This window comes from Protopterus annectens, chromosome 7.part0, assembly GCF_019279795.1.
Source record: "Protopterus annectens isolate FY-2018-M chromosome 7.part0, PAN1.0, whole genome shotgun sequence".
Classification (NCBI taxonomy): domain Eukaryota; kingdom Metazoa; phylum Chordata; order Ceratodontiformes; family Protopteridae; genus Protopterus; species Protopterus annectens.
The window spans coordinates 1989516048-1989538044 of NC_056739.1; the positions used below are offsets into that span (position 1 = coordinate 1989516048).

General features: G+C 43.5%; 1 protein-coding gene across 1 annotated transcript in view; it reads right to left on the bottom strand.

The window, feature by feature from the left end:
• Positions 1 to 19230: 19230 nt before the first annotated feature.
• RPN1 (ribophorin I) overlaps positions 19231 to 21997 on the bottom strand; it is a 937203-nt gene continuing 934436 nt past the window's right edge. Inside the window, exon 10 of the mRNA XM_044078412.1 lies at positions 19231 to 20249. Coding sequence (XP_043934347.1) covers positions 20067 to 20249 — 183 coding nt within the window. The 3' untranslated portion in view covers positions 19231 to 20066. The remainder of the gene's footprint in view (positions 20250 to 21997) is intronic.

The following is a 21997-nucleotide window of genomic DNA, read 5'->3' on the forward strand; positions in this document are numbered from 1 at the left end:
TGACGCGAGCTTGGAAAATGGCCCAAGGTCGGAACAGATACCCATGCGTAAGGAATGAACGAGGATTAACAATATCAGATCATGAATTTACAATTTCCTAATGTCGCTCTGGCCAGTTTGATAGATATGGGCATCCTGAGACATGTAGCAACTGTCTCATGTACTCAGGCAAACTTTTAATCTTTAAAGAAACTAACCAAATATGTGAGAGATGTACATACATAACTTCCCTGGAGGCAAAAATCTCACTAACAAACAAGGTTGTCAAGAGCACTCACAATACACCTTTCACAAATACAGCTCGTCACACACATGGACCTTCTTATGCAGACGCACTTACAAGAAACCTCTCCAAACTTGACCTCTTAAGCTGTCAAACTGTAACGCCCCTCAGCAATCACTAAACTGCAAACTAAAAGCAACACCTTACACCATATATAAGCCTACATCCAATGATCACCCAAGCCCATAAGGGAAGCAAATACTTTACCTAGTACTCTTGCCATAGGGGGACTCTATTATACAACACAAAGATACTCCTCTCACCAGGCTGGCCATGAAGAAGGTAATGGTTAGTTGCCTATCTGGAGCTAGGATCTGCAATATCACACATGCACTCAAGTCACTATACCACAGGTACTAATATGACTATCATAGACCATGTGAGTGTAAATGACCCGAGGCATACCTCAACTGGACTATATGAAAACAGATATCGATCTCTCTAAATGTGTTACAGACAGGTACGTGCCTTTCACTGAGCAGCATTTTACCTTCACCAAGATGATGCCACAGTACGAACAGAAAATGACAGATTTTAATTATTGGCTTGTTTTCTGGTGTCATTCCAGCAGAATCCAATATCCAATATCTATCAGCATGGGAAGGACATGATTAACAGACCACTTTACTCTGCCAAGGATGATCTGCACCTGGATATTGGCTAAAACTTTATCCATTTCCTTAAAAGATTTTATAGGCAATTTCAAAATAACAAAACTATGACCATAGCAAAAAAGAAAACCCCAAAGCAATGTTAAAAGTTTTACTGCTCAATGCTAGAATCCTAAACAAGAAAGTCCACACCCTACAAACTCTCCTCACTTTGGAGATTGTAGATACATGTGCGGTTACTAAGACTTGGTTTAAAGCTGCATAAATTACACTAGCAGTAGAAGGCTACAGTGTCTTTCACACATTTAGACTAACACCAGCACTACATTAGCAGCAAGTACAACTCTTGATTGGTTTAACATGGTCATGTCCTGAAGTTCATCCACATCCAAGTCTACATAGACAAAGTTCTCTATCATACCCTGGCCAGCTACAGTTCACCCTCTATGACCTAAGAAGCTCACATCTCTTAACTAGACCCACTAGAGGCACTCCCCATCCAATCAAACACCTTATTCAAGGGAGACTAACTATTCCTCTACAGACTGGAAAATGTACACTGCCTCTTACTCACAGGCACATTTCCGGAACTTTATCAACATAGACACCCTGGACCAGAAACTGCATTCTCCAACTATTGGATCAAATATATTGGACCTAGTACTCACCAACATGAGACAGCATTGCACCCCCCTCCCCCAGTCACGTCTTCAGTGGTGAAGTCGGACCACAAAGCTGTCTCTCGAAATAATCATCAACATGGAAAACCCAACTAAACCTGTAACAGTTAGGAACTATACTAACGCAAACTACATCTTACTAAGCAACAGTATGTCAAAATTCACAGCTCCCCCAAACCCAGAGTACACATCTATTTATGCAGCATTTACAGAAATCATGTACAAACATACAAATGGCTGCACTAAGGCTGCCATATTGACCAGAAGTAAGCCCAGATCCAACACCAAAAACAAACCACACTGGTGGAATCCTTACCTTAACAGGTTATATAACAAAAGAAAAAAGTCATGGCCAAAATCAGAAAAAAAACAATTCTCAGAGACGAGAACTCACCGATTCTACTAAACAAGAAACTAAAATGTCCATCAAGGCCAAATACAAGGTCAGGATAGCCTCCCCAGGCTAAGGACATCATAAGGCCTTCTTCAGCTATATCAGGAACCTTAAGGGCAATACTCTGCAGTGTGCAGAACTGGTGGTAAATGGCACAACCTTCACTGACCAGGATTGACATAGCACATCTACTGGCTGAACAATTTAGCTTTAATTTCACCCTCTGCCCTCCCATGTCCCCCTGTGAACTCCCTTCTAGCACATCCCCCAACTATCAACAGGGAGCAGGTCCTGGAGGTGCTCACTATGGCCAGAAAGTACAGTTGTGTACACTTACCATACATGTAGATGTTTGAGTGTATTCACTATTGCAGTCATCACTTTTGGGTTATCTGCTTGTAGTAGCGGTCGGCCTGATTATCAAAGTCTCGGGTCCTGCGTCAGTTGCTGTCTCATCTTCTATGACGTCAGGTAGTCAGGGGTATAAAGCATGCAGCCGATGCCATTACATCAGTTTTTCTTGCCCCAGATGTCAGGTGCCCCCTAATGGGAAGCAACTATATATATATATATATATATATATATATATATATATATATACACACATAAATACATACAAGGTTACACCTCTAACAAAAAAGCAAATACACCAAAAAACTTTTAAGCATAGTAAAGGAGAGTACAGGTATAGCCAAAAGAAGTCAGGGGGCTGGAGGGAGGGTAACCAGAACTGCAACAGTGAATACACTTGAACATCTACATTTATAGTAAGTGTATACAACTGTACTATGTTCTTCGTATTTCACTGTTGTAGTCATCACATTTGGGTAGATTCCCAAAGCTAAGGATGGGAGGAGGCATTTAGATAGCATTAGGACCAGCAATAAGGCCCTGCAAGACTGCATTGGCAAAGCCAGCTCTGGATTTAGAGAAAATGGGTAAATGGTAATGCTTGGTTAAAGTATGTACACAACTCCAAGTAGCAACCTCTAGGATGTCCCTGGTAGGTTCATAGGTTGGTAGTAGGTTATCGGCCCTAGCCATAACAATTCCCTGGCTATTTCTTCCCACACTATTTATTTCCCTGGACCCCTGTCTAGCAGGGCGACTGACGTGATCCCTGGGGTGAATTTCCTTTCTCCCATCCAATCTTCAAGGTTCCTTTCGAAGAGGGTCAAAGAGGTGCTCTGCTTGACATGTATGGGCAGTCTATTCCAGAGTCTGGGGAGTCTCTGGGTCAGGAACCTATCCCTCCAGTATGTCTTGTTTATTGTGATGACAAGGTTTAGATCCCTGGAGCATGTGGCTCTGACGGATTGGGATTTCTTTAAGTGTAGCATGTCCAACAGTTCTGGGTTTGACATGGCCTTGTATGTTAAGCAGAGATCGCCTCGGAGTAGACGATATGTGACAGAGTATAGCTGGAGTTTTTTAAGACGGTCAGCATAGGGCATCTGCTTTAGGCCCGTGATTCTTTTAGTGAGGTACTTCTGCGGCCTTTCCAGTTGTTGCAGATGTCTTGAGAGGTACATACCAAATGGGGCGTTGTATTCTATAATGGGTCTAATGAGGGATGGGTACAGTGGGACAATGACCTCCTTTTTTTCTGGATGAAAAGCCCTTAGTGATGAGGTGTGCCACATAGAAGGATTTCCTGACTGTTGTGGGGATGTGGTTATTGAAGGTGAGACCACTGTCCACCTGTGTCCCTAAGTCTCTTATCACACTTTGTGTTTAGTGTACTGCCACCTATGTGGTAATTCACGGGTACATGTTTTTTCCCCAAAGGGGATAACTATACATTTCTTGGCATTGAGCTTGAGCCCATGTCTCTGGCACCAAGCATCTGTTTCTGTAAGGCCCTTTTGTAGAGTATCAACATCATTTGGGGATTCAATAATGGAGCCCAGTTTGCAGCCATCTGTGAACTTTGTCAGCAGAGTCCCTTAGTGTTGGCCTGTACTTCAGAGAAGTAGATGCAAAACAAGAGAGGTCCCAAGACTGAACCCTGAGGTACTCCACTTGTCACGTCTGGAGCTGGATTTGGAGTCAGATACTTTTACAGTGTGGGTTCTGTCAGTAAGCCAGTTGGCAACCCATCGAGTGACGTAGGGATTAATGCGCAGCTTAGTAAGTTTATCTATGATTCCAGAGTGGGGGATGGTGTCAAAGGCCTTGGCGAGGTCCAGCTAGGATGTGTGGACTGCCTTACCCTCGTCCACGGCTCTGGAGACTGATTCAAAGAAGTCAATTAGATTCAGGAGACAAGATCGGCCCTTCACGAAACCCAAACGGGGTGGGGTCCAGTATTTTAAGGTTGCCAATGTCTTTGTTTATAAGTTCCATGGCCTTGCAGATCAGGCTAGTCAGACTGATGGGGCAGTAGTTCCCGGGATCCAAGGTGGATCCCCACTTGTGGAGTGGGATAACTGTAGCTGTGCGCCACTCAGTGGGCATGAAGCCTGAGGTGAGGGTATGATTAAACATGACACTTAAGTGAGGTGCCACTTCATTTTGTAGTTCATGTAGTACACAGCCCGGGATGTCATCTGGTCCCATGGATGCTGTATTCTTAGCTTTGGAGAGTGCGTTTTTTTGCCTGTGTGGCCGTTACTACCGGAATTTAGCAATCTTCTGGTATTGAGATGGGCCATTTAGGGGGTGAGAGGGGGGTGAAGTTGGCACTGAATCGATCTGCCAGGATATTGGCAATATCCTTGGGATCAGTATATTTAATTCCATTCTGTTATAGCTCAGAGCAGATCTGAGCATTGCCATTTAGATTCTTGACATAGTTATAGAATGCCTTGTGGTTGTCTTTGGAATCTTTGGCAATTGTATTTTCGTAACTAGCTTTGGAGGATTTTATGAGGAATCTCAGCTTCTTACGGAGGCTGATAAGGGAGTTTTTTGCATCCTGGGATTTGACTCTTTTCTGCAACAGTTTCTTCCTTTTGTTGTAAAATTTGTTTATGGCAGGGGACCACCAGATTGGCTTCCTTATTTTTGGAGGAGAGCATCTTGATTCTATTTGAGATGGCACGATTCATGCATGAGTGGATGTGCTTGTACAGTGCCTTAGTGTAGGACTCAGCAGTCGAACTTTCAGTTCCCGTCTGCACAGGTGTCATGAAGTTTGTAACTTCTGACTTGAGTAGCATGAAAGCTGGCTTTGGAGAAGTTTTTTATGGAGGTTTCCTTACTGGGTGGTGGGGGTGGGATGTGGATGTTAAAGGTGATTAGCTTATGGTCTGATCTGACCAACAAGGGGGTGATCATAGGTGTGGAGCATCAATTTCCAATGTTGGTAATGACCAGGTCTAGGATATTGCAGCCCCTGGTGGGACTATGGATTAGCTGATCCAGGGCATTGGAATTTATGAATTCCAAGAACCGTTGGGCAAAGGTGTTGGTACACGAGTAGTTTTCCCAGTTAATGGCAGGGTAGTTGAAATCACCCAGTATTAGGGTGTTTGGATGTATATTAATATTTTCCAGTATGTTTAGAAAGGTGTAGTGAGAATATTGGGGCATGGTGGGGATCTGTAGCAAGCTACAATTTGGATTGCAGTCTTACCTAGTGTTGGTTGCACCTGGAGAATTTCAGATGCATTGTGTTGGGCAACTAACCTGGTGGTGTGAATAGCCTTGGTGAATATGAATACTCCTCCACCTTTAGTGTTTTGATCCCGGCTTGGTGCACCTCTGAGAAAGGCTGTAGAGGTAGATGCAGCCCTGGTTGAATGGGGTCTAATCCCCTGTGGGGCAGGTTTTCCATGGTGCTTATAGCAGAAATGAATGCAATGGCCTATCCATTTAGAAATGGTTTGCTTTGAAATAACTTTCCCCTCTGCCCCTGCAGCAAATGCCACCAGCAGTTGTTCAGATTTCTTTGAGGTTTAGTCATGTCCAAGTAAAATCTAAGTTGTCTGTGCACATCTAAGGAGTGCAGTATCCTTTCCCCTTTGTTCTGTGGATTAGAAAATAAGGTTGGCAAATGAATTGACTGAATAAGAGCCACACTGGATACCACCTTGGGCATGAAGGAGGAGTTGGTCCTGAGGGACACCCTGTCCACATGAAAGATGATGAAAGGCTCCACTGCCATAAGGGCCTGTAGTTCAGACACCATTCTTGCTGAAGTAATTGCTAAAAGGAAGGCTGTTTTCCAAGAATGAAATTTTAACTCTGCACTTGCAGCTGGCTCAAAAGGAGGAAGAGTGAGTTTTTCCAATACAAAGTTAAGGTCACAGGCTGGAGTTGGGGCTCTCCTGGGTGGTCTTAAGTTTCTGGCCCCTCTGAGGAACTGCTTGAGCAGTGGATGAGAGAAGAGGGGTGGTTTCTGTGTTATACCGAGCTGAAATGGCTGAGGCGTGAATTTTGATGGAGGAAAAAGAAAGGCCCTTGTGAAGCATCTCAGTTAAGTATTGAAGAATTTGAGGTAAACTGGGCGCTGCTGTGCCCATCCCTTGAGTTTGGTTGCAGGCACAGAATCATTTCCACTTTTCAGCATAAGATGTTCTAGTACTAGGCCTCCTTGCCTCCAAAATGACATCCAACACTTGTTTGCTGAGGGATGGTAATGGAGAGATTAAAAAATTAGCCAGGCTGCCAGGTCAGGGTTTGAAGCGGAGGGTGCAGAATCTCACTCTCCTGCTGTGACAGCAGGGTAGGGGTCTGAGGCAGGTGCCATGGAGCCAGCTGTGACAAACTGCGCAAGAGGTGGTACCAGTGTTGGTGTGGCCAGTCTGGTGCAATCAGCATCGTCCTTGGTTTGTCCTGTTTGATCTTTAGTAGTACTTTAGAGAGGAGAGGCAGAGGAGTAAAGGCATAAACTAACAGATTTTTCCAGCTGAAGGACAGAGCATCCACTTTCCAAGCTTGTTTGTGGGGAGTCTCTGTGCAGAATTTGTCCAATTGGTAGTTCTGGGGGGAAGCAAACAGTTCTATATCTGGGCTAACCCATTTATGAATATGTTGAAAATCTTTGGTTCCAGTTTCCACTCGTGTAGGAAACAGGTGCATTTGACTTGGGTTCCATTTGCCCTGAATGCACTTCCCTGCCAGATGAGCCCCCCCCCATGCATAGTCTGATGCATCTTTTAGGGTTTGGGTGGAAGGGGGTAGAGTGAATGGTAGTCCCTTGTTTTGGTGGCAGGCCTCTGCCCACCAAAGGAACTCTAACTGTAGGCAAGATATGATATGGACCACTGCTTCTAGATCCTGAGAATGTTGACACCATAGGCTTTTTAGATACCATTGTAGTTTCCTCATATGCAGTCTTGCATATGGAATTAGTAGAATGCAGGAGCCCATGAACCCTAAGGCTTGCAGTACTTGCCTTGCAGATAGCAGGGTTTTTGTGGCCATTAGTTTGAAGTAAGTTATCAAATAAATTTGTTTCTCTAGCATGAGGAAAGCCATCTGGGAAGTTGTGTTCAAGCTTGCTCCCAGGAATATAATTTGTTGGCAGGGTACCAGATGTGATTTCTTTTAATTTATGGTGTACCCCAGACAAGTTAGCACCTTTCGTACAAATGCCAGATGATTCAAAGATATGTCCTGGCTTTCTGCCTGAATTAGACAATTGTCCTGGTATGGTTATATTTGAATATTTCTTAGCCTGCAAAATACAATGACTGGAGCTAGGCACTTTGTGAATACCCTGGGCGCAGTAGATAAGCCAAAGGGCAGTGCCAGAGAACTGATAGTGCCTGTAGCCTGCTTTGAAGCGTAGGTAACTTCTGCAAGATTCCCTGATTGGGATGTGCAGGTAGGCTTCTTTTAAATCCAGTGTTGCCAACCAGGCATCCTTGCCTAGCATAGGAAGTAACTGGTGAAGAGTTAGCATCTTGCATTTTGGAATCGCCAAAAAGGTGTTTAATATAGAAAGGTCCAGGATAGGATGCCAAGAGTTGTCTTTTCTGGGTACCAGGAAAAGTCTTGAGTAGAAACCTAGTCCCTTTTCCTCTTCTGGTACAGTTTGAATAGCCTTTATGCTTAAGAGAGAGAGAGTACTTTATTTTGAGCCTCTGCCCACTGATTTGGGGGTAGATCTGGCCAACTGTTTGGAGTTGGTAACGTGTGGAAGTGAAATCTGTATCCTTGGGAAACTATATTTAAAATCCATTTGTCCTGGGTAATGAGTTCCCAGTTTTTTGCCTGCAGAGCAACATTTCCCCCTAAAGGAGCAGTCAGTTGAGAAATACTTGGAAGTTTTAAAGTTGCCATTGAGACAGTTTACCATAGGGGGGAGTCTTACTACTCCCTGATTTGGAAGTGGGAGCCCCCATTGTTTAGTCCTGTGCGTACCCTGGGACTGAAGCCTGGGTGTTCTGCTGGTTCTGGGTTTGGACTGAGAAGGCCTGGAAGAGGCAGGAAAAGACCAATTCTTAGAAGGCCAATGCCTACTAAATCTTGGGGGTTGTACTTGCAGGAAATCCTTAAAGGAGTACCGCACCCACAGAATCAAAAAACATGTTTAAAACATCATGGCATGATGTTTCCTACACTTTTAACACTCTGGGATTATTTACAGGATTTTAAATATTTTTATATGTAATTCCAGACTCTGACCACCTGGAGGCTGGCATATTGACGTGGTTTGGATAAATCAGGTTGCCATCCAGTATCCCAGAAATCATTGTTTGACTCAAAAATGTTACATGATGCAGGCCTCCGTTTGCCTAAAGTTCCTGTCATTTCATAGATGTTGCATGCATACAAAGTACTGAGTAAAATAGAACAGTGTAAGTAACATTCCTGCTGCTGGATGATTACTTAAAACAGAAACAGTGCAAATGCCACAGAACACACTCGAAGTGCTGTTTCCTGCTGCCTTTTTTCCTAATTTAGTTTAAATGGCACTAATTTGTGAGACAATGAATTCCAGTCCATTTACTTCTCCCCTCCCCCATAACACTTAGCTTCCCTAGCTGTCAAAGTCCTGAGGGTAATATGACCTGGTAATTCCATTGATTGGCGGATCTCAGCAGGGTGCTTGACTCATGTAATTTAATCTTTGCTCTAGCATTTCCTTTGTTAGAGGGGACATTTTTTTGCTGCACTATAGCCATGGCCTTACTTGACTGCAATCACATCCAGTAAGGTCTTACACCAAGGAACTAAAGAATAAAACATTTATACGATTAACCAGTTTAGATCTTTATTAATTTAAGTGTTAAGGTATCACTTCATGCTTCCAACTTGTTAAAAATTGAGATTTACATGTGCAAAGTGTGTTGGTATGCACTGTTTGCCTTCATATGTTTTTACTCCACTGGTTGGTTTGCAAAAAAAAACCTTTTGCAGTGTCCCTGGATTTGTCTTTGTACATACAAACCACATTGCTATATTTTCCCCTTCCTTTTTCTTGTGTCCAGAAGTCACTTATAACAAAGTAAATTTTTTATCGATTTTTTTTTTAAATAAAGGACATCAAGGTTAACTTACCTTGAATCAGATCCCATGTCACTGCAAAGAATCACTGTTGAAATATTTGTGCATGGACAATATCCCTTACTAAATCTATTTGCCAGCCTCCAGTTCAATTGGTGCTATGGCAAATATACTGGTGTGTTTGCTCATGCCTTTCAAATATCTCCACCATTACATACCAGTTTTGCAGTGTAGTAACCACCCGACATGCCCATACACCTTTAGCCATCAATATGAAGCTACTCCTGTTCATGTGAGTATGTGAATTCATTTTCAGACTTAAGGTGTGGAAGCTGCACTGAATAATTCTAGGTGCTTGTTCAGGTTTCACATGGTGTTTGCTTAGAGCTACTCATGTTAAGCCACTATGAATATGTTGCACTGCCACCTCGGATACCAGGGTAATGTTTTAATCTTTCTATTCCTGCACTGCACACTAGCAGTATCTGGTCCAAATACAACGGAGAAGTATGCAAGCGATACACCACCTAAGCATCATTTGCTGTGCAGAATGTACAAGTACGCATACCAAATTTCTGTGTTTCCAAACATCGGTGTTACTACACTACTACTGAATAAAATGAACAGCACTCAGGCTGGGGGAAGGACAAGGGAGCCATGACATCACAGAATGGGTGGGTCTTATTTTAGTTGGAATCAGATTATGGCTGTGGTGATGTCACTTTGGGGGAGGGAACTGATTAAAAAAAAAAAATGTACCTGCACTGCCTGGCCTCAATGATGTCAATAATTGGGCGACTCCAGCAAGCTTTATTCAAACGTGAGAGAATCATTTTGTAAGTGAAACCAGAAGGTAGACTTCTGTTACAGAAGTAAGGGGAATTATAAAAATTGTAAATGCTTTATTGTTGTTGCTTTACAGAGGACAATGTAAATAGGGAGGAAAAGGGCCGTGAAGTTGAGGAATACATTAGAGAAACCTGTTGTACTCCTTTAACAGTTTGAATAGATTTATCTTTTTCTCCATCTTTTTAAGAACTACTTCTGCTTTGTTGCCAAACAGGCGGTCCTGATTTATGACAGCATCCAGCAATTTAGCTTTAACATGATCTGGCAAAGATTGCTCCTTAAGCCAAGCATGCCTTCTAAGTACAGACCCAGTGACAGCAGCCCTGTAAGATGCCTCTAGTGAATCAAAACCACACGGCAAAGTATGCTTTCCAACCTGTTCAGCAGAATGCATTAAATCCTGTAAATCCGTATTTTCAGCAGAGTCAGGAGTCAACATAATTTTCTGTTTAAGCAATCCAATGATATGCAGCTGATACTTTAACATATGAAACTGGCAGTTTAAGACCCTAATGGCCACAGTTGCAGAAATGTATACTTTCTTACCCCATTTATCCAGCACCCTGGAGTCTCTATCAGAGGGGGTAGGATTTTTGGCAGTAGTAGCCTTGATGCCTTTGGTCCCTGTGAAATTGTCTCAGGATCCGCAGTAAGACTTCTAAAAAGGAACTTGTGAGAGTCAGGAAAGTACAGTTTTGTACCTACCATAAATGTAGATGTTAGAGTGTATACACTGCTGCAGTCATTATACTTGGGTTATCCTGCCATCAAGCGGTTCCCCAGTCGGCCTGAGTTCCAAAGTCTTGGTCCGGCGTCAGTTGCTGCCACCTCCTCCCTGACGTCAGTGCGACAGGGGTATACAAGATGCAGCTGACGCCATTTTCTTCAGTTTTTCTTGCCCCAGATGTCAGGTGCCTCTAAATAGGTAGGCAATTCCAATTGCTAATAAAACATGCATAAGAAAAGCAAAAAACAACTTACAGCTACCAGCAAATACTCCCCATAGGTAGTAAAGGGTAGAAGACATAGGTACGTACCAGCCAGTAAGAGGGGAAGGAGGGAGGGTAACCTGGACTGCAGCAGTGTATACACTCGAACATCTACATTTATGGTAGGTACAAAACTGTACTATGTTCGTGTTACACTGCTGCAGTCATTACACTTGGATAGAATCCCAAAGCTGAGGTAGGGTGGCTGGTTCTATAAGGCATTAGGGGTGGCTATAAGGTCCTGCAGCACTGCAGTGGCGAGGCCAGCTCTGGATTTAGAGTATAGAGGCAGATGGTAATGCTTGGTGAAGGTATGTACAGAACTCCAAGTTGCTGCTTCCAAAATATCCTTGGTAGGTACTCCCCTGAGGTAGGCAGTTGAAGTGGCTGTTGCCCTGCTGGAGTGAGATCTAATGCTGCTAGGTACAGGTTTTCCATGGTATGTGTAGCAGAAACGTATACAATGTCCTATCCATTTTGAAATAGTGTGTTTTGAAATGGCTTTTCCCTGTGCTCCTGCAGCATATGTTACCAATAATTGCTCAGATTTTTTGAAAGCTTTGGTTTTGTCCAAGTAGATGCGTAACTGCCTGTGAATGTCCAAAGAGTGCAGCAGTCTCTCCCCTTTATTGTGTGGTTTAGGATAAAAAGTTGGCAGGTGAATAGTTTGGTTTAGAGCCACACTGGATACCACCTTTGGCATAAACGTAGGGTTAGTTCTTAAAGACACCCTGTCCTGGTGGAAAATGAGGAAAGGTTCCACTGCCATTAGTGCCTGTAATTCTGAAACTCTTCGTGCTGATGTTATTGCCAGGAGCAGAGCAGTTTTCCAAGAGACATTTTAATTCTGCTGTGTTAGCTGGCTCAAAAGGAGGTAAAGTTAGTTTTTCCAAAACAAAGTTGAGGTCCCAAGTTGGAGTAGGTGCTCTACAGGGCGGTCTTATATTTTTAGCCCCTCTGAGGTACTGTTTTAACAGAGGATTAGAGAAAATTGGTGAATCCGTGTTGTAATGAGCAGAGATGTTAGAGGCGTGGATCTTGATGGATGAGAAGGAGAGGCCTTTGTCCAGCACCTCAGTTAAGTATTGTAGTATCTGAGGAATGTTTGGGACAAGAGGGTCAAGGCTGTGAGCTTGGTTCCAGGCACAGAATCTCTTCCATTTATCCGAATAGGCTTTCCTGGTACTAGGCCTTCTGGCCTCCAGAATGACATCCATAACAGCTTTGGAGAGAGGCACTGCTCGCTTGACTAAGGAATCTTCCATACAGTTAGGTTTAAAGGTCTTTAGCTGGCTGTGTAGCATTTGATTGTTGTGCTGAGTCAGCAGATGTGGGATTTGAGGCAAATTCCAGGGTGGTTCTTGTGCTAAGCTCGTTAAGATTGGGTACCAGTGCTGGCGTGGCCAGACTGGTGCAATCAGGATCATCTTCGGCTCTTTTTGCCTGGCTTTTATGAGTACCTTTGGCAGGAGAGGTAGTGGTGGGAAAGCTTAAACTTGTAGGTTCTCCCAGCTGAATGAGAGGGCATCCACTTTCTATGCTTATGGATGGTAACTCCTTGTGCAGAATTTTTTAGCTGGCAGTTTATTGGGGATGCAAACAGATCTATGTCCGGGCTCCACCATTTCTGTGTTATCATTCTGAATATTTGTGGATTCAATTCCCATTCGTGGGGATCCATGATGTTTCTGCTTAAGTTGTTTGCTAATATGTTTTTCTCTCCTGGCAGGAATTGTGCTTGCAGATGAACTTGAAGGTTTATAGCTGTGTTCCACAAGGTCATGGCTTGTCTGCATAGGGGGTAGGAGTGAGTGCCCCCTTGCTTGCTTATGTACCACATAACTGTGGTGTTGTCTGTCTTTAGCAGTAGTTGTCCTGGATGCAGCAGGTCCTTGAAAGCTATAAGGGCATTTTGTACAGCTTGCATCTCTTTTTGATTGATGTGAAGATGCCTTTGTTCTGCGGGCCACGTGCCCTGAATATATTTGCCTGCCATGTGTGCTCCCCAGGCGTAATCAGATGCATCTGTTGTCAGTGTTTGCCTGGCTGTGGGTTGTGTAAAAGGCTGTCCCTTGTTGAGGTGACAAGCTTGAGCCCACCATTGAAACACCTGTTGAAGGCAAGGGATTAGTGGTATAACTGTTTCCAAACTTTGACAGTGTTGAGACCATACATTCTTTAGGTACCACTGTAGTTTCCTCATATGCAGTCTGGCATATGGAATTAGTAGTATGCAGGATGCCATGTAACCCAAGGCCTGCAGAATATCTCTTGCAGGGAGCTGGGTCTCTGTTGCCATTAATTGAAAGTATTGAGTCAGTTGTCCTTGTTTGTCTGGCGTGAGATAAGCCATCTGGGCCGTTGTGTTCAAGCTGGGACCCAGGAATATAATCTCTTGTGAGGGCACTAGTTTTGATTTCTTTTCGTTTACTGTGTACTCCAGGCAACTTAATAACTTTTTTACAAATGCCAGATGCTTTAGAAGAATGTCCTTGCTCTCTGCTTGAATCAGGCAGTCGTCCAGGTACGGATAAATTTGAATTCCTTTCTGTCTGCAAAATGCAATTACTGGTGCCAGGCACTTTGTGAAGACTCTGGGCGCAGTAGATAAGCCAAAGGGCAGTAAAGAGACTTGATAGTGCATTGAACCAGCTAGAAATCTGAGGTATCTTCTGCAGTTTTGTCTGATAGGGACATGTAGGTATGCCTCTTTGAGGTCCGTCACGAGCCAAGCTTTCTTGCCCAGCATGGGAAGAAGCTGCTGTAGTGTCAACATCTTGAATTTCGGTACATCCAGGTAAGTGTTTAGTGTAGAAAGGTCCAGAATGGGTCTCCAGGCTTTGTCCTTTCTGGGAACCAGAAAGAGTCTTGAGTAAAATCCTTGTCCTTGTTCCTGTGGTGGTACCTTTTGAATAGCTCTCATGTCCGTGAGTGCTGTAATTTGTCTTTGAGCCTCTGCCCATTGATTTGGTGGCAGATTTGGCATTCCTTTTAGCCTTAGCAGGGTGTGAAAATGGAACCTGTAACCTTGAGACACAATGTTGAGAACCCATTTGTCTTTGGTGATGCAATGCCAGTTGTGATAGAAAAGTGCCAGTTTTCCTCCTAAGGGGGCTGCCAAGAGAGAACTGTTTGGCAGCTGTAGTGGAAAGTCATTGAGTCTGTTTTTTATAAGGTTGAGGCCTGATTCTCCTTCTTTCTGGCCTGGTGTGCCCCACTGTCGAGGCCTGGAAGGGCCTTGTGTCTGACCTCTACCTCATGGATGTCTGTATCTGCCCCTTGAGGTCTGTCTGTGACTGGAAAGGACCAATTCTTTGCTGGCCAATTTCTGCTAAAACGAGGAGGCTGAACCTGTAAGAAATCTTTCACCGTTTGCATAGATTTTGCCTTATCTTCCATATTCTTTAATGCCTCCTCTGCCTTAACTCCAAACAGCACATCCCGCTGCAAAGGTGCATCCAATAATTTTACCTTAACATGATCTGGTAACGTATGTTCTTTTAACCAAGCATGCCTTCTAATGACAGAGCCTGTAACTGCTGCTCTACAGGAGGCGCAAAGTATGTTTTCCCACTTGTTCAGCAGCATGCAATAAATCCTGCATTTCTTTTAAGTTAGGAGGATCTGAATCTGGAAGCATCTTTTGTTTCAACTGAGACATCAAACATTGCTGATATTTTAGCATGTGAAACTGGCAATTCAAGGCTCTCATTGCTAAAGTTGCAGATATATACCTTCTTTCCCCATCTGTCTAAAGCTCTGGAATCTCTGTCAGAGGGAACTGGGTTTTTTGCTGATGAGGCCTTAATCCCTTTGGGTCCCTGAGAAATAGTTTCAGGGTCAGCAACAGGGCTTTTGTACAGAAATTTGAGAGAGTCAGGGACTCTGTAATATATATCAGTTTAACTCGGGCTGGGGGTAAGGAGTCAGGGTTCAAACTGGATTCAGTGTACACATCATCCACAATGTCTAGAACGGGTGGGATAGCAAGGGGTCTGTGTTGAGGCAATAAAAGGAAGTCTCTGAGCCTTTTCTTGGATTCTGAGTAATCCTGACCTTCCCAATGGAAATGCTTCCTCATGGTATGTAAGGTCTCCCCAAAGGAGTAATCCTCAGGCGGAGAGGCTGACAGAATTGATTCCTCAGCATCAGAATCCTCATAAGGGGGTAAAGAATATCCTAGGTCTGAGGAAGAGTCAGAGGAGATGGACACCTGGTCAGAAGATTCGTAGTCTGCATCCCGTCTGGGCCTTTTATCAGGAGGGGAATGGGACCCCCTGATCAGGGTGATTAGGTCCTCGGCCATTTTTAGCATTTGTTTCTTAGGCATGGAAGCCTGTCCTGGAGAGAGTTGTGTCTGTTTCTTTGCTTTTAAGGTGGGCTTAGACTTAACAGAGGGTTTAATGGTTAACTGGGTAGGTCTGAAAACACCCTCTGTAACTGTGGATTGCTCAGCTACTTCGATTCTCCCTGTAGGTTTAGTATCCGTAAGCTGAAGGCCTTGTGCGTCCGAAGGCCCAGCCAGCTCCACGTGGGAGTCGGATGCGGTCTGTGGTTCTGTGGAAGCGGTCGTCAGGGGCTGCGTAGGTGCCTCGCTGAAAACTGGAGGACCGGCCTAGAAGAGGCCTCGTTAGTTTTGCGCCTCGGATACCTGTCCTTGTGCGTTTTAGGCATTGCGGTCGTCGGAATTTCTGACGACATGGTGCAATTGAATTTTCTACCAAAATAATGTCGGACAAAATCAAACTGACGTTCAATATTGCGCTTGTTAAACCTAGCACAAATCTGACAACCAGTGACGTCGTGGTCAGGGCCTAGGCATGGAATACAATAGGAATGGAAATCCTTATGAGGTATTTGTTTCCCACAAGAAATACAGTTATTAACTTTTACTGACATCGGTCTGAGGCAAGAAAAAGTTTCCCCAACGGGGTACTTAGCTTTTTTAGAAGGCTTCGGGGTTCTGGATTCGGAATGAATATCTCAGGAGTCGGCCGACCGGCACTTGAGAACTGCTTCTGCTTCGGGCACCGCGCAGCAAGAAAGACTGAAGAAAATGGCGTCGGCTGCATCTTATATACCCCTGTCGCACTGACGTCAGGGAGGAGGCGATAGCAACCGACGCCGGACCAAGACTTTGGAACTCAGGCCGACTGGGGAACCGCCTGATGGCAGGATAACCCAAGTGTAATGACTGCAGCAGTGTAACACGATGAACATCCCTGTAATACCTATCAGGCTTTCTGGGAGCAGGAGCTAGATTCAAAAAAGGCATCAACAACAATGCCTAGTACAGGAAAGATAGCTAAAGGCATGTGCTGGGGCAGAAGTAAGAAATCTCTAAGCCTCTTTTTACAATCAGAGTAATCCTGGCTTTCCCAGCGAAAGTGCTCCCTAAGAGTATGCAGGGTTTCACCCAAAGAAAAATCCTCTGGGGGGAAGCAGAGGGAAGAGAGTCTTCTGCATCAGAATCCTCATAGGTAGATAAGGGTAAATCCTGGTCATCAGAGGAAACAAATTTCAGAATCCTGGTCATAAGTATCATAAGCAAATTCAGTCCTAGGTCCCTTAGAGGGGGAAGGTTGGCTTCCCCTGATGAAAGTAATAAGGTCTTCAGCCATTCTTATCTGTTTTTAGGCACAGAGGCCTGACCACGCAGTCTGGGCATCTGTTTTCTAGGCATAGATGGCGTTGGTTTAATATGCAAGTCAGTAGACCTGAATACACCCTCAGAAGCCGCTGCCTGCACAGCGGCTCCGGACCCATCCAAGGTAGACACATCCGTAGGTTTCACAGTTGAAGCATCTCGCTGCATACCTGACTCCGAATGGGTCTCAGTAGAGGCTTGCGAATCTGAAGTAGTGGGTATCAGGGGCTGCGAAAGCACCTGAGTACCGAACTGGCGACTGGCTTAGGAGAAGCATCATCGGCAGCTTTGGACCTAGACGGCCTGTCTCTTTATCTTTGCGTTTTTTCAGAATGTCAGTAGTCGGACGGCTTACCAAAGACATATCTGGATAATTGAATTGAGTAACAAAATATTTAGAAGTGCAAATATACCGACAACGAATAGTTTGTTGCTTAAAAAAGGCACAAAGCTGACAGCGAGGTACGTCGTGGTCAAGGCCTAGGCAAGGAATACAGTACGAATGAAAATCTTTGTGAGGTATTTGCTTTCCACAAGAAATACAATTATTGGCTTTTACTGACAACAGATTAGAGCAAGAAAAAGTCTCCCCAATGGGGTACTTAGCTTTAGTTGAATACTTCGGTTCTGAAACTTGAAAACGAAAATTTCAGGAGTCGGCCAACCGGCACTTGCGAACTGCTTCTGCTTTGGGCACCGCTTAGCAAGAAAGACTGATGTAATGGCATTGGCTGCATGCTTTATGCCCCTGACTATCTGACGTCATGGAAGATGAGACAGCAACCGACGCAGGACCCAAGACTTTGATAATCAGGCCAACTAAGGGCTACTGCAAGCAGATAACCCAAATGTGATGACTGCAACAGTGAAACATGAAGAACATCTACAGTCCCATCAGACTGACAAGTCTAATACACAAAGTCACGGAATGAATTACCATGGAAATGATCAAGGACTTTGGCAACCTAGAGACAGTGGACTCATAACAGTTTGGCTTTGTTTAGGAAAGGTCTTGTCTTCTTAACCTAATACACTTCTTCAAGAGGATTGCCATGGCTATGAATGATGGGAAATCAATGCATAACACCCACCTAAACCTGGCTGAGGAGTTTGGTACAATACCCAACTCAGGTATTGTTGGAAACTCTCAGAACTAGGCATAAATCCCTACATAACTCACTGAATTGCCAGCTAGATCACAGATAGAACCCTAGTAGTCAGGATCAGTGAGATCATCTCTACCAAGAGGCCAGTCACCAGTGGAGTACCCCACGGCTCTGTTTTGCGCCCACTCCTGTTTGGCATCTACTTCTCAGAAGTCAAGGCTAGTCAAAGACCACTGACACACCAAGTTCACAAATGACTGCACACTGGAAGCTATCATAGATTTCCCCCCATGGCACCAACATCCTATCCTACAGAAGGGTCTAATACAAACAAATGACTGGTGTAAAAGCAATGGATTAAACCTCAATGCAAAGAAATGCATTATAGTGCCCTTTGGGAAAGTGTCCACCCAAGCTAATTACTTCAGCGATAAAACACCCCTAAGAGTTGGCCCAATAGTTAAGGATCTGAGAAAATATATGTAATCTGGCATTCGACCAGCACTTAGAATGATTTTCTTACTACCTTGGTTATGTTCCCCAGCTCAAAAGCAAGGGTATGGCATCCAGGTCCAAGGAAGTAATAGTACCACTCTACTCAGCCCTCATCAGACACATCACTGAGTACAATGCTATCTCTGGCATGGAACTAACCACTTATTTGCAAGAGCTGGAATGCCCTCAAGGGTCCCTTCACCAGGAGGATCCAGGGTATGAATACATTGTCCTACATAGATTGCCAGGTCCTATCTCTGTACTCAGTCTCCTATAGGTTACTGTGAAGCAAACTATGCCTAGCACATAAGGCATCTTCAGATCCAACTCTGATGGATCTCCTGTACTTCCACAAGACCAAGAGCCCCAGAAACACTACATCTAAGGACCTTAATGTTGTCTAAGACAAACAGAACCTGCTGGAGGGACCGACATGTGTCTGAAAGGATACCCATTTTATGGAATATACATGCAACAGAGTTCATCCCTGACCCTATTCAAAAGGAACCTTGACCATTGGATGGGAAATGACAAATTCACCCCCAGTTTGGACTCCATGTCTCTGTTGAACAGAGGTCAACAGTAATTAATCCCAAACAAACATACCCCCACCCACATAACCCTTAAATACCAATGTACCCTACCATATAGACATACAAGGAATTCTGGGACAAACCAGGTTGGGTTGCACAGCTAGGCTTGTAAAGACCCTGGCACTTGTTAGCATGGTATAAACCTCTGAACCTATCAGACCATCAATAATATGACATGAAAACTATTTTGTAAGCAGGTTTTGCCCCACAAGCTTCTCTTTAATGAAATAAATCAAAATGTGAAATTAACCACAGACTGATTGCTTTTCAGTCAAGTTAGTCAGTGCTGTACATAGCAATATTAACACTCCTGGCTGTCAATGTCAGCTATTTGTTGTATTGTTATTAAAAGATGATGACAGCATCTTTGTAACACTAACTGCTGTGACATTCCAGTAAATACAAAGCATTGTCATATTTCATAAAACAAAAACGTATGTTCAGTTAAATATTTCAGCACATGTGGGCATTTATCTTTATCATCCAAAAATGGGATGCAAGACATTTTCAATCTCTCGTTTATTTAAATTTCATCTTTACTGCATATTAAAAATGATGGAATCTGAACATACTTTGTATTCAAAGGAATATTCCAAAACTTTTTTTTTATGTCTTCAGAGTCTTATGCAACACTTCGCATGAAATGAATGATAAACTGCAATGAAGTGGCAATAAACAAAACAAAATTACCATCTTTCACCTGCCAAAATGTAAAGGGTAGTGTACTTTGAGAGACTGCATTTCTATTTTTTCTGTACAAAAAATTGCACTGTTAATGTCTTTTCAACAATATTTCACACATCTCAATGTGAAGCACAAAATAAAACTGATATGCTTAACTTCAGCCATAAACAAAAGATCTCAGCAAAAAGGCCAACATTAACTTTCACTCTTCATTTAATTCCCTTCCCAAACATTTGTAATGATAACCTCCCACCATATCCAGAGGATTTGCCAACAGGTTTATAACAAAAAACATACACATAATTTGTTTTTGAGTGGATATGTTACAATGTATATGTCACAATGCATCAAGAATGTTGTCAACTTTGTTGATCAAGTCTTGCCGTTTGGAACTCAGTTGCTTATCAGTTTCAATGTAAGTCTCCTTCTTGACCTTCCCAGCAACCAGACGTTCAGCCTCTTGGGAGGACTTCAACACAAGCTCTTTCACTTGACCATCCAGCTTCTGAATTTCAGCAACCTGTAATGACCAAAAACAAAATTGCTCAATATGACAATTAAAGTATTCACAAACAAGCATGCATGAAAAAAGTGTACAAATTAAAAACAGAGCTAAATCAGTCACAGGGCTAAAACACCTGGAAATGTCCCTATCCACTTGAGTTATGACATGGATATTGATACATAGCTGTAAGTTACCACAGGTATAATCTTAGCTGAAAACTGAACATGGACTCAAGACGGACACTAAATACAATGCTGTAGTTGTCTCTTTCTAGTCTCAGAAATGACTAGCAACTGATAGTACCTAATGTGGCTGTATCAATAACACTACTGTAGGAATTATACTTGCCAAGGTCTCACGAAAGTTCAGTAAGGCTCACTTTTTCACCCACTTCTGTCAGCAGCAAATAATTTAGAAATTAAAAAAAGAAAAGCAGTAAATATATGAGGTGGCACCATGGCACAGTGCAGTGTTCTCTCCTCACAGTAAGAGGTTCACCAGTTCAAATCTTGGCTAGGGTGCTTCTGTACCGAGTCTGCAAGGCCTCTCTGTGTTCACCTGGGTTTTATCTAGGTGTTAGTTTCCTTCCACATTCCAAACACATGCAGTTGGTGGGCTGGACACACTAAATTGGCCATAGGTGTGAGTGCGCTTGTGTATAATGGAGAAACAATGGCAGGCCTAACCATTTGGCAGTGTGAACATTGGCTCTAGATGACTGTCACTACTGAAATGACAACCCGATCCCATATGCAAAAATAGAAAAAAAGGGGTTGCAGATGGATATACATTTGTTGTCCCCTGCTTCACCCCACAGCACTCCAATCCCCATGACCTGTGTCTATTGCTTCATCTACCAGTCTTGCTCAACATCTCTGAACTTACTTGGATATTGGCTAGGGCCGCCGCAGATCTTTAGGGCCTCCTGGGGGGGGGGGGGGGGGGCAGTTTGCCATCCGCCAGGATATTTTTTGTTATGACCTATTTGTTCTCCTCTCCCTTTCAGTATCGGTAGCTATGTCCAAACAGTAAACATGCAATGGGGATGTCACCCTAGCAACACAGTATCACTTGTCTCCACCAGGGATTGTTTTAAGGGATGCCCATGTCACCACCTTTCTTCCGAGGATGGTAACAATCATCCCTCCCTGCCACTCCATTTGACATATTAACCACCATCAAACCCAGGTCACCTGGGCTGTAGTCAAGGCATTATCTCTGTACACCACTACAGTGGCTAGAAGACAGTAAATACTAAATAAAGTAGCGTGAAAAGATTTCTTATGAGCTTTTACGTAGATCTGGTGATCAAGCTTTAACTTAACAGTCCACCTTGCCACCAGAGAGTATATTTGTGTCTACTTACCACAGATGTTAATGTCAATTTGTCTTCCTTGTTGCAGTAACAACTACTTGGGATTTCCTGCTATACAAGCTCTTCACTGACCTGAATGCCAGAGATTTATTCTCATCTCCTAGACTTGGACCCACTGATCTCCCTACCATCAAGATTTTTTAGAATGTCCGCTGAATTAATTCCTCTCAACTGTAATTACTGTTCATCTGCTTGTTATGTTCATTTTACTTATTTTCTGCACTTGAAAAACACTAGCATAGACTAGGTTCAGGTTTCTGCTGAATCTAGTACTGTTTGTGACCTTTGGAGCTTGTAAAACAGTTAATTTTTTGTCTAGAGAGCCCCTCCCCATGCACTTGTGGGAGGAAGGTACAGTTTGGACTGATCTAGCTAGAGTTACTGTTGC